Source organism: Manduca sexta, chromosome 28, assembly GCF_014839805.1.
Source record: "Manduca sexta isolate Smith_Timp_Sample1 chromosome 28, JHU_Msex_v1.0, whole genome shotgun sequence".
NCBI lineage: Eukaryota > Metazoa > Arthropoda > Insecta > Lepidoptera > Sphingidae > Manduca > Manduca sexta.
This window is the reverse complement of record NC_051142.1, coordinates 1,587,326-1,605,143: the sequence shown is the minus strand read 5'-3', so window position 1 is coordinate 1,605,143 and position 17,818 is coordinate 1,587,326. Positions and strand designations below refer to the sequence as shown.

Sequence of the window (17,818 nt, the reverse complement as noted above, 5' to 3'; positions counted from 1 at the left end):
GTGCATTCCAGGTGGCGAGCTGTTCTCGCAGAGGTTCGAGGGGTACACGCTGCACGTGACGGCACTGTTCGAACAGGTGGTGGTGTCGTGGGCGCGGCCCATGCAGCCGCCCGGCGAGGTGGGCCTGCCTAAGGAGACCCTCGACAATAGATGGCACTGGGTCGCGCTCAGGTACAAGCCCAATCCGCCTTCGCTGCTGCTTGAAGTGGACCGAGATTCGCAGGTAAGAGGTTTAAAAAAAGAAGTGGTCAAAGTGCACCTGAGAAATCTGGTGGTAAACGATCAGTATCGCCTTTTTACAATGCCAAAGGAGACCCAATTGATCTATAAGGATTAAGCATTGCTTTTGGGGAGTTTTTTGGTTTTCTAGAATTGTTACTGACAGCATATAAAACGACATTGAAAATATTTATTAAAGTCAGTTTTTTTAAAGAATCTTGAGTATTGATCATGTTTTCTTTTGCAATTCATGTTCATCTTAATATTTTATTGTCACCATGAGGAAACCATAAAAAAATAACACATAGGCTTCTAATCGAACCTGATGGCTTTGAAAAATTGATTTTCCTTCCTCGCCATTTTTGCTCTCAATTAGCATGGCGTAATGTTACATCTAAAACGTCTAAAAAGTAAGCAGAAATACGTCTTATGATGTACTGTTAGCAAAAAATATTTTTTACAATAATATGTTAGGGGGCGAAACAGAAGGGGGAACGGGTATGTTGTGTTATTCAGAGGAGTTGTTATTCCTTTCAATCACATCGGCCTTACACGATTTGGTAAACTGCAAAAACTTTTGGAAATTCTTGATGGTGACTTTCGGGCATGCTGGACATAGGTTAACCATTATTTTTCCTTCCTTATTTTGTTTAGCCAAACATAGAGGGAAAATATAAAAAATAAATTGAATTTGTTGTTTTTTTCCGCGAATTTTGGACATCACTTTAATGGTTTTGATCTTTAATCTTGCATTAATTTTTTTAGTAATCACGTTTTGTATAAAGATATATGTTTTTCCTTTTAACAACTCCGGATGTTTAGTTTTTTTGTACTTGGGAAAATCCGATTCGTTTTTGTGTATCTGACTAGTGTATTGTCAAATATTAGGTTGCTTTTGACAGATCCATTCGGAAATCTTTAAGGGAGGTCTATCTTTAGCACAAGTCTTTATGTGCCTGATGATGGTGTTGACAATACAGAAGAACTAAAATATTTTCAAGCCCCATTATGTTTAGAATTTATTTGATTAACAATAATGTTGTTACTGCGCAGGTGATATCGAACGTGACATGGAATCCGGAGCTGCTGTCCCCCGGGGCGCTGGAGGCGGGCGGCGCGGTGGTGCTGGTCGGGAACCAGCTCAGCGGCTGCATTCACGAGGGGCCTCAGCTGGAGTTCCACGCGGCCGGCACGCAGCTCAGGAACGTCGTGTTCGGACATTGCCCGCTCACCACTGATGATTGTATGTTGTATTTTATTTTTACACAGACACGATAGAGTGAGTGAAATCACCTTTCATAAAAACACAGAATTCATTATTTATCTTCCATTCTGTATATCGTAGGTTTCTTTTACGTTATGTATGCAATGTAAATATAAATTTCTTTTTATTTATTCCAGGCATAGATAGAAAGGACGTGCTAAGGATACCCCCAAAAGACCACTGCTACAACGAGCCCTGCATGAGGCATGGGACCTGCATCTCCAGACATGATAGGTGAACACTAATCATTATTGATCTCGTAATAGACTTCGTTAAATTCTTGAAGTCTTAGGTTTATGTACATCACCAACCATTTGTCCATTAGAATTTGTTATGGGGCGACTAGACGAGACAATACTGTATCAATAAGGGAACTTATCGAGTACGAACACTATTTCCCATTGACATACAAGATGTCGTGTTTATTTTGCTCCTTATTAATATACGTCGAGACCTCTGTCGCAATAGCGTCGTGTTTGTGCAAATGTGATAAGCGTGCAGTGATGCGCCCAGGTACGAGTGCCACTGCACGGCGCGCTACACGGGCAACAACTGCGAGGTGGACGCGGGCGACCCGTGCGCCTCGGCGCCCTGCCTGCACGGCGCGCGCTGCGCCGAGGACGCGCGCGGCGACTACACCTGCCACTGCACGCCGCACTACCACGGTCAGTAACGTGTCGCGCTTGCCGAGTATGATACACTGCACCCGATGGTGAGTGGAGTCGAGTCCAATAGAATGACTACTACGAGAGATGAAGACACCTCGGCAGTCGGCACAATTATGCCGGTCTGTTGACACGGATATATACAGGCTGATCCCGGAACGCGACACAGTTACGTGGGCCACTATGGCGAGTATTAATACCTTGAGTACGGTGGCTGCTATCTAGGCAGATATAAAATATATATTTATCTCAATGACTAGAGAGTCACTGGCAAATGTACTGTCCGCGCATATATTAGATTCACGTAATGTTACGTACAGAAACGCAATCCATCACGCACCTAACTAATACAGTAATTAATTGGTTCCGCGCCGCAGCAACTATTGGCCCAATAAGGCCCGCGTCAAACGAACGACTTTCTAACCTAATTATGTATGTGTAATCATCTAGAGTGGCTGTACAGCTGGCGTGCAGTAGCTAGTAAAGAATAAGTAGTTTACTCCCGAGAAAAAAATTTGTGTGGTCAACTGATATTTGTTTTATGGTTTGAGTGGTATGCCTTTAGTCTATATCCAGTGTTCAGGATACTATGAATGTGATTATATACTAATGTAACTTTTAACAAACATTAAAAATATTTTTTAACAGCGTTTAACTAAGTTAAGCCGATTGTTTATGGTGGCCTCCCATTTATTAAATAACGTGATTTTGATAAAAGTCGATAGTTTGTGGCAAGCCTGACATGCACATTGCACACGAATTATTTGTCGCGGCTCACGTAACAAGTAATAGTTATTGAATGATGTGGCTCTTTTAAAGCTATCTGATTGTGCAAAGATTTATTTGATATTTCACGCATAATTCTATAGCATTTTATAGATTTTCACGTCACTTGGAAACGATTTCCATATTGTTAATAGCATGGTTTGTGACTTATGACAACGAACAAATGGGTGACCTGATACTAAGTAATGCTGAAGTTTACTGTAAGTAGAGAATCACAGCTATATTCTGCCGTAATACTGCAATATGTGAAAAGAATGTGTATTATGTGTGTTCTCTGTTGTAAATTTTCACTTAAATAAAATAATGTCAAGCGCTCATGAATTCACACAATATGCGACGAGGTGCGTTTGGAGAAGCTCTTAAAGGAAACTTAAGGGAGGAGAGTGCTTGGTAAATGTGGCCTATCAGCATGGAATAGAAAAATAATAAGATTAAATAGCTAGTGATAGGTAACTTGTACTCGCCTGGACAGCGATCACCGGGCGCAAGGTGAAAAACCCGCCATAGTGGCCTGCGTAAGTAGGTCGCGTTCTGGGATCAGTGTGTGTATATCCTGTTTCAAACAGGCCGGCATAATAACGTTGACTGGCGAGATATAAAATATCCCTCGTTAGTCAACATTCTATCTGAACGCCATTTCAGTTAACATTAGGTGTAGTGGTGTCTCATTATCGTGCCCATAAAACAGTTAATTCCTCATCCTGTTTATTATAAAGGAACGAACTGCGAGCTGGAGGAGTCTCTGGACCCGCAGTGCGTGGCGGGCCCGTGCCGCAACAACGGCAGCTGCAGCGTGCCGCCCGGCGCCGACACCTACGTCTGCGCCTGCCCGCCCGGTAATGGACACTTTTATTACAAAATAATTTTGAATTAAATTTCCTTCATATAATAGTCTGGTAGGTATTATCATATACTATGAATAGAATCCTTATGCGTAACGTTGGAACGTTGAGATTTGTGACAGAATCCTAAGTATTATAACTTTAAAATCTTATGGCAAATCAATATAAGGAAGAGCTGCGTTGTGATATATTTATCATAACATCAGAGATGAATTTTGCTAAATTGTTAAGTCAACTTAGGTACTTTATTATTGAGCAATTAAAGGGCATTTAATAGTATTGTATTGAAATAATGAGGTGTTACATCGTCGCCTGCGCAGGATATACGGGCGTGAACTGCGAGACGGACGTGGACGAGTGCGCGTCGGCGACGGGCGCGTGCCTCAACGGCGGCCGCTGCGTCGACGCCGTCAACAACTTCACCTGCGACTGCAGCGGCACTGGTGAACAAACCATAGTCATTTACCCGCGCTCTCACACTGTACTACCCACTCAGGGAAAAAATCGAGCCGTAACGCTACTCGAGGCTCTTACTGCCACGTTATTTTGAATATTTATAACAGCACGTAACGCCCTTCAGCGCGTTTATTACATACTGGCATAAAGAATACCTATTTTACTCTAATTTCACGAAGATAACATAACACGGCCGTGTTACCAGGTTGCACTTATACTACACCTGGGGCCTTATTCTCTATCCCGCACGTTATTTTAACAGTGCGTAACAAGCACGTAACACAACGCATCATGTTTAGGACTATAGAAATTTGGCTTACAGAATACCATTCCACGCACATTTCTCGAAGATAACATGACACGGCCGCGTTACGCGTTTACACTATCATACAGAATAAGGGCCCAGATGCTAAGTATACGCATCAGATGTTATATAAAGTTAGGTCATTATGCGTGTACACAGGGTATATGGGCGCCCGGTGCGAGATGAACGTGAACGAGTGCGAGGAGGACAGGAACATCTGCGGGCACGGCGTGTGCTACGACACGTACGGCAGCTTCGTGTGCGCCTGCCAGCCCGGCTACACCGGCGAGCGCTGTCACAGAGTGAGTAAATGTTACAATATAAGTTTATTGCCCCATTGAGTTAGTGGTAGCGTAAGTATCGGGGAAGTGTTGTAGTTTGAAAACGTACCCTACGTTTACGTACGGGTTATTTATGATGTTTATTGTGATTTATATTTAATACAAAATTTTATGAGTTATAATGTAGATATAAATAGTGTATTGTTGTATCACATTAGACGCTAATTATGGCTAATTAGGTTTTAATTGTTGCGCTGGAAAATGATGACGATTATCTTGATGGATGCTATGGAAGTGATTTTAGTTGTGAAAAACAGACGCGTGTATAACGCTGTGTGTGCGCAGATGTCTGCGTGCGCGTCGGGTCCGTGCGGCGCGGGCGGCGCGTGCGTGGAGGAGGCGGGCGGCAGCGGCTTCCGCTGCGTGTGCGCGCGCGGGTTCGCGCCGCCGCTGTGTGCCGCGCCGCACGCGCCCGCCGCCCCGCCCGCGCCCGCGCCCGCCGCGCCGCCTGCCTGCGCCGAACTCGCCTGTCCACCGCGCAGCCACTGCTCGCTCAACGGTCAGCTTCATATTTTATTAGCTGTATTATTATGTAAATTCCCTACTGCTACACCGTTACTGTTCACAATCTACGGCCTATGAAACTGACGGAAACGTGAAAACCCAATAAAAGCCTTTAGAGGTCGATTTACAATTCACCTGATAGTGAGATTGTTCATAAGAGACATTGATTACTTATCAACTATCATAAAGTGATCCACACGCTTGTTTACAATGCTACTATGAAAAATCATATCTACAATACTAGATAGTGTACACTGATCAACATAATAATTTAACAATATATGTATTTCTTTATAACAGGCATGCCAAATGTAGTGACCGGTGTGGTGATATCAAAACAAGTGACTTGCATCTGTGATGTCGGATATTATGGTAAGTAATTTAATTACAAAATGCTTCTCAGCATACACCGGAAAAATCAACAAGTTTTATTTATGTACTACGTGTTACTCGCGGCTTCATGTAAAAGCCTTTTCCGTTACAAAATTTCTAAAAACATAGCGATCTTTAGCGCCATCTATTAAAAAATCTGATTAATTACCGAATATTTCTCCCACGGGAGCAAATTAACAGGATGGAAAGTAATCTACAGTTAATCCATGTTATGTTTTTTCTCTGTACCAAATTATATCCAAATCCTTTAAGCCTTTTAGCAGTACTTCTAACAACATCCAAACATTTTCATAAATATTCAAATCTATGCTGTGTATACTATAAAAAGCTGAAGAGTTTGTTTGTTTGAAAACGCTAATCTCAGGAACTACCAGTTTGAATTGAAAAATTCTTTTAGTGTCGGATAGCCCATCTAATAGATAGAGGAAAGTAAAAGGCTATATAATATCACGCTATGACCAACAGGAGCGGAGCATGAATGAAAATGTTCCAATACTGGGGAAAAAAAAATCCTTTGAGAGGTCCGTAAACGGCCAAAGTGACGCAGTAATCGTGTATGATGAAATAGCTCCTCTCAAAAAGTTTTAAAAAATATATTATAAAATAAAGTCCCCCGCAGCATCTGTCTACTTATCTCAACATGATAAAATCAAAAACTACCCCACAGATTTTGTTGGAGTTTGGTATGGAGATAGTTTGAGACCCTGGGAAGGACATGGGTAACTTTCTATCCCAGTAAAACATAGCCGAACTTTTATCCCAGAAAACTCTTTTACGCGGGCGAAGTCGCTGGCGAAAGCTTGTTTATAATTTTAAGTTTGATAAGAAGTAAGATTATAATATTAGTGACAAGTAAGGTGAGATATTCGTAATTTTCACACAGGTGCCCCAGGACCGTCCCCCAATTGCACGACCCTGGATCAGGCCTGCGAGGCGGGAGTCTGCCTCAACGGAGCCACATGCACACTCGCCTCGGACCACTTCAACTGCTCGTGCGCGCCCGGGTACAAAGGTAAGCAGGGGCGGACGCGATGCTTGCACGGAGGGATTAATTAAACAGACCATCTTTCATAATATTTGCAGTGTTGTTTAAAATGTTACTAAGTATTTTCATGAGCTTTTTAAAGCGTAAAAAATGTAATAAATATTCAAATATGTTAGCTTTCTTCCTTACTCGTTTTCTTTCTTTAATTTACGTGAATGAATATTGTTTTAAATTGAACGTTAGCCCGTAGCTGAATGTGTAGAATATAAGTAGTACAAGCCCCCTTTCCTCCCAAATAATATGTGTATATTACAAATATTAATTACAACGAAATTATTGTAATAAAATAACGAAATTTGTTAGAAATAAATATCATTTATATTTCTCATGCATTTCATACATGATTGAGCCTTGAATGTACCGTTTCTTTTGTTTTCATAATTAGTTGTGCAATGTGCATGTCTATTACGATTTGGGCCGTACTAGTTGTATTTTTATTCTTGCATCAACGCAATATAATTACGCAAATTTTCGTCTTTTGAGTAAAATAGCGCGGTCCGAATCGTATTGTTGTTGTTGTGTGCTACTGTGACGTGTGTGTTGCGACGTTAGGCGTGTACTGCGAGCTGGCGGCGGGCAAGGCGCTGGCGGACCCCAAGCCGCCCGAGCGCTGCGCCTCCGCGCCCTGCCTGCATGCCAAGAACTGCCTCGACCTCATCGTGAGTACATGACGCTTTCGTTGGCGACCACCCGCGCTGCTTGCGAGTAGCATGTTTGTTTTAGTGTTGTAGCTATGTTGTGATTTATTTATGTACTCCTTTAAGTTTGCGAGCATCCGCGTGATCTTTGTGATAGTTGAATTACACGATAACCTAATATGTTTGTACTAAGAATTACTTTCACAGTGCAGTTTGAATTGACTTTGTAGATTTGGCTACTACAAGAGTGTTGACTAAATTTTTAAATATAAATCCCATTCAATTCTATACTGAACGCAAATTATAACTGTCTTGATTTATATTCTCTTTATTTAAGTATATCAGTCAACATTCTTACATATACAACAATAAAGTGCACACTACAGAGCATTGGTTATTTATGCCCACATCTAGTGCTAGAATGTTTGTAATATTGCGATTGAGCTAAAGCGCTAACCGTGTATGCTCGTGCGCCAGTCGGGCGGGTTCCGCTGCGAGTGCGAGACGGGATGGACGGGCGCTCGGTGTGAGGTGGCGGCGGGGGCGGAGTGCCCCCGGCCCTGTCTCAACGGGGGCACGTGTCGCGACGGCACCGACGGGCCCGTGTGCGAGTGCCGCGCCGGATACGCCGGCCCCGCCTGCGAACATGCGCTGGACTGTCGTGCTACATCATGCCCTCATCATCAGGTAAGCATAATTTTACCGTAGTATCTCACGGTCCACTCGAAATTTCGAGTTGATGATTTTGTTTATTTTATATAGTTTATAGTTTTGTTTATTTTATATATTTTATATAGTTTTCCTCTATCTATATTTTAAGCTTCTGGGCAAATATATACTAATGTTTTCGGGAATATTGGCATCATGACAGGAGTGCGTAGAGCAGGGCACTACTTGGCGCTGTGCTCCCGCTGCGGCGGACTCTGCGTGCCTATCGTCACCCTGTCATAACGGCACATGTCTAGCGCTAGATTCTGGACTCTTCCAGTGCCAGTGTCCCCCAGGCAATGACGGTGAGTACGGCCCAGCATTTTTATTTTCATAGGGAAACTTAATTTAGTGCTGACATACTAAGAAATGTTAGTCCGTCATATAGAAATTTATTGTAGTTGTTCTTGTAAATTTAAATAGAATCGTATTGTATTAGTATCAAAATTTTATAATTCTGTTTACCACTGCCTCAGTTATAGTGAATAATTAATTATGTGTGTGCTCATAAAAGGAAAATAAAAGTTTATTGTTTTACTGTTGTCAAGTTTACTGAGATGGTAGAGCGGCAGACAAACTGTTACGTTTTTATTAATTTGGGTTAAACAAATAAAAAAAATACGAGAAAGAGCTTAATGAAAATTTGTGATACACAAATTTTTATTCGTACATTATTTATTTACAGGATTTTTACGATGCATGCACACTACACATTGTCAGTCTCAACGCCCCCATTTGCACGTCAAATTTTACAATAACTTCACTCGTACAAAGTCTATTCATCCTCAGAGAATACTCTGCCCACCATATAAGCGGGTGTGTCGCGCAATCGCTTGCCCTTTAAGTTAACAGAATACGGCAGTAGCGATGGGTAACGTCGGTATATCCCTCTCCCCTCTGGCGTCCAGGCTCGGATCTTACACGCCGATCGCATCTTTGCGGTCACCGAAACCCAGGATATAGATGACAGAACTATGTCTCCACAACACCATTTAGGTCCCTCCCCTTGGAACTCGAGTAATGTATCGAATTCCTTCAACCCTGGCCAGTTTTTGAGTCTCTCAGCCCCCCCAGTAGGCACCGCGAATAGCTCAGTCCCTAAGAACTTTTCGTATACTTCATCAGCGTCCTGTGTCTGTGTGACTGTGATGGGCAAACTCTCTGAACAGAATATCGTGAAACGGCATGGCGCTTCTCCTTCGACGAAGTCAATGCGTGCAAGACCACCAATGAATATAGTAGATCCCTCATGCAAATAATAAGTTTGAGGTCTGATGAGCTTCTTGGGGATAGTCAGAAGCAATTCTTCTGTACTCAAAAGTGATAGCACTTGATCGGGGTGTATGACTCCAGGGGTGTCATACAGCCACTTGCTATTAGCAAATAGCTCGTTTTTATTCGTCCAAAATCATACTCGTCTTATCGATTAAGCCGTCACTCCCCGGCATATCCCCCGATATGTTGAACGTGCGACCGATGTGTCCGATCAGGGCGGGCGCTTCTGTTGGCACTTTTCCTACGAGTTGTTCTCTACGTATTTGCTTTTCAGTCTGCATGAGTTTAGCCTCGGATTCTAGTCTTTGCGCCCTCTGGTGTATCTTCCAGCCTGAGGGTCTATTGATGGGGAATTTGAGGAGGTTAAGAGTGGTACCTGGCCAACGACTTACTGTTGCTCTTTTGACAATGTCTACAGCATGCACTTTACAGTAGTCTGACTGCAGAAGAGCATTGAACAACGAGCTCTTACCCACATTTGTAGTCCCCACAAGGAATACATCACCCTTGTAAAGCCACATCTTGAACATGGCTGATATAAGGTTTTCAACACCATATCCAGTTTTGGCAGAAATTAGGGCGACATATTTGATATTGGCTTCTCCTAGTTTTGTCTTATTTATTTCTGCCATAAGGGATTCTTTGATTCTTTTTAGGTATCCTATACTGTCACCTGGAATTAAATCCACCTGCAGAAAAATATTTTTTTATATTACTATAATGAGTGATTATTCAATATACACACTGAATAAGTAAAAATATCATAAATTGTTATTTATTTATAACATATATTAAATTGCTTAATATATAAAATATTACCTTATTTGCAACAATAATGATGGGTCGTTCAGTGCCGACAATATCTATAATTCCGGGCCATATTGAGCATGGGAAGTCTAACAAGTCAACCATGACCAACACCAATGATTTCACATATCTAAAAGGAACAGATTAAATGATTAGCTACAGAAAAATTGCCAATATTGCTTAGTTTTAAAAATATACTTGATGTACTTTTTTAAACACTTGTATATATTTTTGAACAAAATATTTTAATTTTTAATTCTAATTTAACCTTCATAAATATTTTTATGCAATAAAATTTATTTTATTTATTTATATATTTACATATCAACACACAGCCATTACAAGTTACACCCAATTCGACTGGGGGAAAGTAACTAAATGATCATAAGCATGCATGCTCACCTGATAGATTGTAGTAGCTTCTCATACTCCTCAGGTTGTACACTCACATCCAGTGCAATATTGTATTCTTTGAGGAAATGGCATCGCTGACACTCCACCAACTTTAAGTCTGTCATACTACTGTTCTTAAGTATCTCACTTGGCAAATAACCAGGTATCGCTGGATCACTACAGTGCAGGAGAGCACCACACCCACCGCATGGCACAGATGTTACCCTAGCGGAGGGGTCAGGGGTGCCATAACATTTTTGCCACTGGATAGTGTCTTGCACTTCCTCCTCAGACATTAACATGCTATCATCAAAGTGTTCATAATTGGTCATCCACTTGTTTATGTTAGATCTATCGAATTCTGTGGAATCCGTTTTCTTAATAGATTTCAGATTTTCTGGCAAAGCGTCGGCGTTGTCGTCATATTTAACCTTGGTTGCGTTTGCGTAAGGCAACTGGTAATCACGCTCGGGCTCTGTAACTGGTGCCTCATTTTCCTCCTTCAACAACCTGTCTTTGTCGACGTAATACTGCAAAGCGACAGGCAGAGGGGGCAAACACTTTTCTTTATACTCCCTCACTTGCACTTGCTTCGCTCTTTTTATCGTTTTCACGTAATATTTGAAATGACCTAATTCCAATTTCTCATGTTCTAAGTATGAGTTGAATGAGATTTTATCCTTATATTGTTGCAATAAATACTTAAAATCCTTATTTTTGTCCGGTTTCTCTTCATTTCGAACAGCATTCGTTGTGCAGAGTCGGTTAATTATAACATAATTGCAAATATTATTTTTCCGACATAACCTCAAAACTGTAGACAAAGAATGCAACATGGCGATGAATCACACACCGATGCCATGAAATTATTCAAATGTTACAATGCGTGTCCATTCTCACTGAAATTAAATAAAACACAAAACTATGTTTTTAATAAAAACAGGTCACGATTCAAGATTTGTTTTGACAGATTTCACTTCACATCGGTGATCGGAGTTCTGTCAAGTGTCAATTGTGCCGTTTTGTTTAGTGATGTGAATAATACCGGTTTTTAGCGCTTACGTAATTGGCAGATTGTAAATCGATTTTATGTTTTACGCTTTTGATATGTTTTCTTCGTAATAATTTATAATTATAACTCAAATGATATTTGTTTATGGATTAATATTTAATTATGTAGATTTGATTTTAATAAAATTAAATGTTTTATATTTCCTTTCCGCAATAGAACTAATTACAAAGAAACCCATTGACGTACGTTTTTAAATAACTATGTTAAACTGTACAGTCGGATGCGTTTAGTGTTACTCATAACCATCATCGAAGGTGACCGCGTTTTAGTTTCTAAATAAATACATCGTTGTTTTATTTAAATTGCTTAGTTACATTTAGAAATGAACTAATCTATGTTAAACTATTTCTTATCATGTGGCCCGATATTTTTTAGTTCCTATACATCTGTGTTAACTTTTGAAAATCATGAGTGAATAATTAAGATTTTTAGTCATTACTTCACACTGCCATAATTTTAATTTGCCTCGTGAATGAATTCGTTACACTCAATTATGATGCATAAAATATTTCTCGTTTTATTATTTTTAAATGGTAAATCTGTAATTTAAAATATCAACTTTATTTAGTATATTCCGCTTTTGAAGTGTTTGTTTTATGTTTTAGGAAGATTCTGCGAATTGGACATAAACGAGTGTGATTTGAAAACCAACATATGTAATCACGGTGTATGCATCAACCTCATCGGCTCTTATCAATGCTACTGCAGGCCTGGTAGGCATTTACAAAACTGTTTTATCTTACGTACTTCAACACTCGTTGGTTTATTCGGAATTTCATTAAACAGGGTATACGGGTGATAGTTGCGAGCAAGATATAGATGAATGTCTCTCTTCGCCGTGCAAAAATGGTGGCACCTGCCAGAACTTGGAGAATAACTACGAGTGTATATGTATGGAAGGATTTGAAGGTCAGAAAATAATTATATCAATTACATTGCATGTTGTTTAAGGTTTTACGATAATTTGAATGAGTTGACGTCACTGCAGGGAAGGACTGTTCGATAAATATAAACGAATGTGCGACGAACCCGTGTGCGGCCGGGTCGACCTGCGTGGACGGCATCGCCAGCTACTCGTGCGTGTGTCAGGACGGACTCACCGGCGCTAACTGCGAGATTGACATTGACGACTGCAAGGTGGGTATCAATACTAATAAGCTTAGGAAAGATAAATAATTTTCTTTAAATTAAATTCAGTTTAACTTCATACCCGAAAAATTCCTATGAACCCTCTTTCTTTAAAGGCCAGCAACATGCCTTTTAAATAACGACAGCGAAATCACACATCTTCTGCGATTACGCGTTGCAATACTCGTTTAGCTAATTATATTTAATAGAAAAGATGTTTGCGGGTTGGCAAATCACAAAACTATGTTAAAAAAAATATAATACTAAAAAAAAATTGGCGTGTCAGTCCCAACCCTGCCAGCATGGCGGACGCTGCGTGGACGGTCTGAACAGCTACACGTGCGATTGTACCGGCACCGGGTACATGGACGAGGACTGCTCGGTGAACATCGATGAGTGCGCGCCGCAGCCGTGCCGACACGGTGGCACCTGCGTCGACGACGTCAACGACTACCACTGCACTTGCTACCCTGCCTATACTGGTAAGTGGCCAACTTATTAACACACTGTTTTTGTGGTAAACATTATTTAAATCGTGTCGAGTGTAGTGCAGTGCTTTCTAATACTGATACTATTTGTAGGCAGAGAGAAGAAAATATATTAAATGTCATAGAGCAAACTGCCGCATTACAAAGCGTATGTGTTTTAAAGTTTTTAACAGAAAACAGTCAGCGGTTCAGTGCTTACCGACAATTAGTTGTAAATAAATGTCCATAATCAATTGTTAAGATCTATTGTTCTCCAGTGGGACAGTAGTTATAGACGCGTGTCGATTGCGGTCGGCGCGGTTAGCCGACGTTTGACACGTTCAACACATAAATGGACGACTGCGCATATTCGTCACTCATATTGCGCTATGAAAATATAATGCAGGTGTTTTATCAGATTTTTGCCGTGTATGAGTAAGATATGAGTCGCAGTGAGAAATTATTGCATGATTTGCAATTTAGCGATTTTTTCTTACATAAAATGAATATACTGTATGATTATTATCACATAACCGAACAATTTGAAAATATATTACTTACATAAACATAATAACATTTTCAAGTTTATTATTCTCTTATTACTGATTCAAAGAAAACATTAAATATTTATAAAAGACGTTTCCCGCAGTTACTCATAATGCCAATTGAATAAATTAAACAGCCTCGGCCTACACAAATAATGTCAACCCGCATTTATATTGTTTGTCCGATACGGCAGAATTATTGCCATAACGTATTGCAATTAGGGCAGTGTAACAGTGGCAAATAGTCCCCATAACCCGATTCCTGCAGTCTTCACTTACGTAATTGATGTCAAATTTAATTACCATTAGAACCATTTGCACACCACATTTATGCATATTAGTACCTGTATGTTAAGTCGGGCTACCTTTTTTAACCCTTCGCAACTGCAGTGTAGTCCAAATTTGCCAAAGATATCCGTTGCATATATTGACTGCTTCAAAAATTATGCTGGCCTGTTTTCCCAAATCTAGGGCTTACTCTGGAGGTACTATAGAATGACTGCCTCGGTGGCGTAGTTGTAATACATACGCGGTACGAATACGACTATCACGCTAAGGTCCCGGGTTCGAATCCCGGGTCGGGCCAGAATAACTGTTACTGGGTTTTTCCATCTTAATAATTACTCAATCGCAGCTCAGAGTCATGAAGTTGTGAAGCGGTGTGCGTACTTCGGGCAGCACGTTAAGCCGTTGATCCGACGCCTTAACTGTCTCCGGTCATGTCGGATTGCCATCTTACCGGGCTATGAGAGTAAGGTACGGAGAGTGCACCCGTGTATTGAGCACACACTTTTGCACCATATCTCCTGCAACTCTGGCTGATCTGATATGACGAGTTTTCAACATGTTGAACGACACTATAGATTTGGGGATCATATACCTTCCTGAGAACTAATAGCTAATTCGCCAAACACTACAGCGAATTTTTTTAAATCACCTGTCAGGTAAAAACTGCGAAGTGGACATAAATGAGTGCGAGAGCGAGCCGTGTAAGTACGATGGCGTGTGCCTCGAGCGGAGCAACTCTAGTTTGTATCTGCCGCCGGACGCGCCGCCAGTGCAGGTCGGCCCGCAGGACCAGATGCTGTTGCCCGCTGTATTCTACCAACCATTCTCTTTCGAAAATGCTAGCGGGTGAGTGATGCATAAAAGAGTCTTTTTATAGTAAATGGAGATATCAAAAATAATCTTCGCATAAAAGCGGTTATATATTGCGATTCCTTTGTATTTATTTAGCTACCAACATTGGCTGTGTCATACATGACTTGTAGTACCACTGCAACTGTCATTTTAGCACTTTTAATTTCCTTCATAGAATCATAACTGACGATATTTAAAAAATAGCTTTTAGCGAGTATTATTTTCATTTATAATATTTGTTAATATATTATTACAAAAACCGAATTTTCTGTCTGAGAAGCTGATCGTAAACAATAACCGTTTCCTTTTTTGTCTGGATTTAGGACACTTCCAAAGCATATTATCCTATTTGAATTATGATTATTGTATCGTTACGGAATTCCCGGATTTTATAGGACGCCCCATCACTAGTATAATTTTGGCGGGAATTTAAAAATAATATAGTTTTCATAAGGATATGTGTAGGTAATCTAGTATCCTTTATTTCCATTTTCAATTTGTTTGTACAGTATGTTTGTCAATACTAATTAATTGAATTGTTATATATCAAGGTTCGAGTGCGTGTGCCTACTGGGTACGACGGGTTCTCGGTGTGAGATCAATATAGACGAGTGCGCGACGCAGCCGTGCGGCCACGGCAAGTGCATCGACGGCATTGGCAGCTACTCGTGCGATTGCCACGCCGGCTACGAGGGCGACCACTGCGAGATCGAGATTGATGAGTGTCAGAGGTGAGTTTCTTCGTTTCTTTCAGATAATATAAAATATTTTGTTTCGAGTCAATATTTTTTTTGTATTATACATATGATCATAGTTATGTTTTTTGATTTTTATTATTTTAATATTTTTTAACATCTCAGATTATCAGAATAATTATTCTGTATCGCGTTACTATGTCGCTGAGAAGCTGATTTGAATGTTACTATGCTTTTAACATGTAACGTGCAGATACCAACCATGCGAGCACGGCCGCTGCTACGACGGTCGCGCGTCGTACCACTGCGTGTGCGCGGCGGGGTGGGGCGGCCGCAACTGCTCCGTGGTGCTGGAGGGCTGTCGCGACTCGCCCTGCCGCCACAACGGCACCTGCCACGCCTGGCTGCGCGACGAGACCGAGCACCAGTTCAACTGCACCTGCGCGCCCGGCTACTACGGCACCAAGTGCGAGAAGGTATGTCTGCCTCCACAACAGATACGATTATTAATACCTATTCATTATTCACCATTAAGAATTAAGAATAGGGACAGGCTGGTCAAGACCGGGGTGGTTGGGGCTGAGTTGGTGAGCACGATATTTAATAGTGGATGGTGATATGCTGGTTGATTAAATGATTTAATGACATTTTGAATGTCTTAGGTTTGAATACAGTTTATATTAATGATTGTTGCTATTGTTTATAAATGGGCATGCTAGTATTTATTTGTATGTTCTTTCATTTGTACCATCTTTATAATGTTATCTGTTATAGATAACTACGATGTCCCTGGAGAAGAGTAGCTACGCAGAAGTGAACACGTCCCGCGAGGAGGGCTACGACATATCATTCCGATTCAAGACTACGCTCGGCAACGGGCTGCTGGCCATGGGGCGCGGGCTCACCTACTTCTTCCTTGAACTCTCGAACGGGAGACTCAACTTGCACTCTAGCCTTCTCAATAAGTGGGAAGGCGTGTTTATCGGCTCCAACCTTAATGACAGCAAGTGGCAGAAGGTAGGAGAGAATGTGGATGTTATTGAGGAGTTTATTGAAGAATGACTTTTCCAGGATGAATTATAGGTTATGTGCTATTCTAGAACATGAATATCTATTTGTGTGTTATAATAATAATATCAGTCCTGTATTATGTACTGCCTCACTGCTGGGCACGGGCCTCTTTTACTACTGATAGGGGATAAGGCCTTAGTCAACTATGCTGGCCTAGTGCAGATTGGCAGATTTCACATAGCCTCAAATATGCAATTATTATACAGAATTGCTTGCTGTTAAAGCATGCGATAAGTTACAGAAAATATTCATGTAACTTTGGAAAAATCACAGATGCATGCCTTTAAGTTTTAACCTGTGAATATTTGTATCGGCAATCTGTTTCACTCCTAATTAGACTATCGCCGCCTATCTATGTGTTTAATATAAATAAATCTGTTCAGCTTTATGTATCTCCTGTCCAGGTATTCGTGACGATAAACTCGTCTCACCTGGTGCTGGCCGCGAACGAGGAGCAGACCATCTACCCGATCAGTCAGATCGAGGCGTACAACTCGTCGGTGACGTCGTTCCCGACCACGCGGCTCGGCACGGCGGGCTCGTCGTTCGCCACCGTGACGCACGGGCCCAACTTCTTCGTCGGCTGCTTCCAGGACGTCGTGGTCAACGGACAGTGGGTGCTGCCGTCGGACGCGAGCGCGCCCGGCGCGGTGGGCGCGGCGGCCGACGAGGGCGCGCGCACGGAGCTGCGCGGCGTGCTGGCGTCGTGCCCGCGCCGCCCGCAGTGCGAGCCCAACCCGTGCCAGTCGGGCGGCGTGTGCGAGGACGCCTGGACCAGCTTCGTGTGCACGTGCCCGCGCCCGCACCTCGGCGACACGTGCCAGTACGACTACGTGGCGGCCACGTTCGGCCACGAGGCGGCCACGCCGCGCTCGGTGGTGCGCGTGGCGGTGTCGGACGAGGCGCGGCGCGCCGTGCTGGCCGCGCTCGACATCTCCATGTTCATCCGCACGCGCAAGCCCACGGGACAGATATTCTATCTCGGATCGCAGCCGCGGTACGATATCATATAGTAAAACAATTCATATTTACTCCAATTTTATAGCTTTTTTTAGGACTG

At 41.8% G+C, this 17,818-nt stretch overlaps 3 protein-coding genes across 5 annotated transcripts in view; 2 read left to right on the top strand and 1 right to left on the bottom strand.

The window, feature by feature from the left end:
- The window catches only part of LOC115451897 (protein crumbs), a 37,254-nt gene extending 31,625 nt beyond the window's left edge, over positions 1-5,629 (top strand). The window contains exons 3-11 of the mRNA XM_037444658.1: positions 12-223; positions 1,273-1,462; positions 1,621-1,717; positions 1,985-2,148; positions 3,651-3,770; positions 4,097-4,219; positions 4,696-4,838; positions 5,163-5,269; positions 5,626-5,629. Of these exons, the coding sequence (XP_037300555.1) occupies positions 12-223; positions 1,273-1,462; positions 1,621-1,717; positions 1,985-2,148; positions 3,651-3,770; positions 4,097-4,219; positions 4,696-4,838; positions 5,163-5,269; positions 5,626-5,629 (1,160 nt within the window). The remainder of the gene's footprint in view (positions 1-11; positions 224-1,272; positions 1,463-1,620; positions 1,718-1,984; positions 2,149-3,650; positions 3,771-4,096; positions 4,220-4,695; positions 4,839-5,162; positions 5,270-5,625) is intronic.
- Positions 5,295-17,818, top strand: part of LOC115451895 (protein crumbs) — a 29,532-nt gene continuing 17,008 nt past the window's right edge. Inside the window, exons 1-15 of one of the 3 annotated variants that reach the window (XM_037444776.1) lie at positions 5,301-5,376; positions 5,682-5,753; positions 6,658-6,786; positions 7,372-7,478; positions 7,935-8,144; positions 8,329-8,470; positions 12,318-12,425; positions 12,499-12,621; positions 12,701-12,849; positions 13,127-13,322; positions 14,797-14,986; positions 15,544-15,723; positions 15,941-16,163; positions 16,462-16,704; positions 17,163-17,755. In XM_037444776.1, coding sequence (XP_037300673.1) covers positions 5,684-5,753; positions 6,658-6,786; positions 7,372-7,478; positions 7,935-8,144; positions 8,329-8,470; positions 12,318-12,425; positions 12,499-12,621; positions 12,701-12,849; positions 13,127-13,322; positions 14,797-14,986; positions 15,544-15,723; positions 15,941-16,163; positions 16,462-16,704; positions 17,163-17,755 — 2,663 coding nt within the window. In that variant the 5' untranslated portion in view covers positions 5,301-5,376; positions 5,682-5,683. Of the gene's footprint in view, positions 5,377-5,681; positions 5,754-6,657; positions 6,787-7,371; positions 7,479-7,934; positions 8,145-8,328; positions 8,471-11,745; positions 12,246-12,317; positions 12,426-12,498; positions 12,622-12,700; positions 12,850-13,126; positions 13,323-14,796; positions 14,987-15,543; positions 15,724-15,940; positions 16,164-16,461; positions 16,705-17,162; positions 17,756-17,818 lie in introns of those variants that run through there. The other 2 variants (XM_037444777.1, XM_037444778.1) reach the window with 2 other exon arrangements.
- Positions 8,793-11,665, bottom strand: LOC115451896 (nitric oxide-associated protein 1). Its single transcript, XM_030180300.2, is given in 4 exon segments — positions 8,793-9,561; positions 9,563-10,129; positions 10,260-10,377; positions 10,650-11,665. Coding segments are annotated over 4 exon segments (2,133 nt in total). The 5' UTR covers positions 11,477-11,665; the 3' UTR covers positions 8,793-8,940.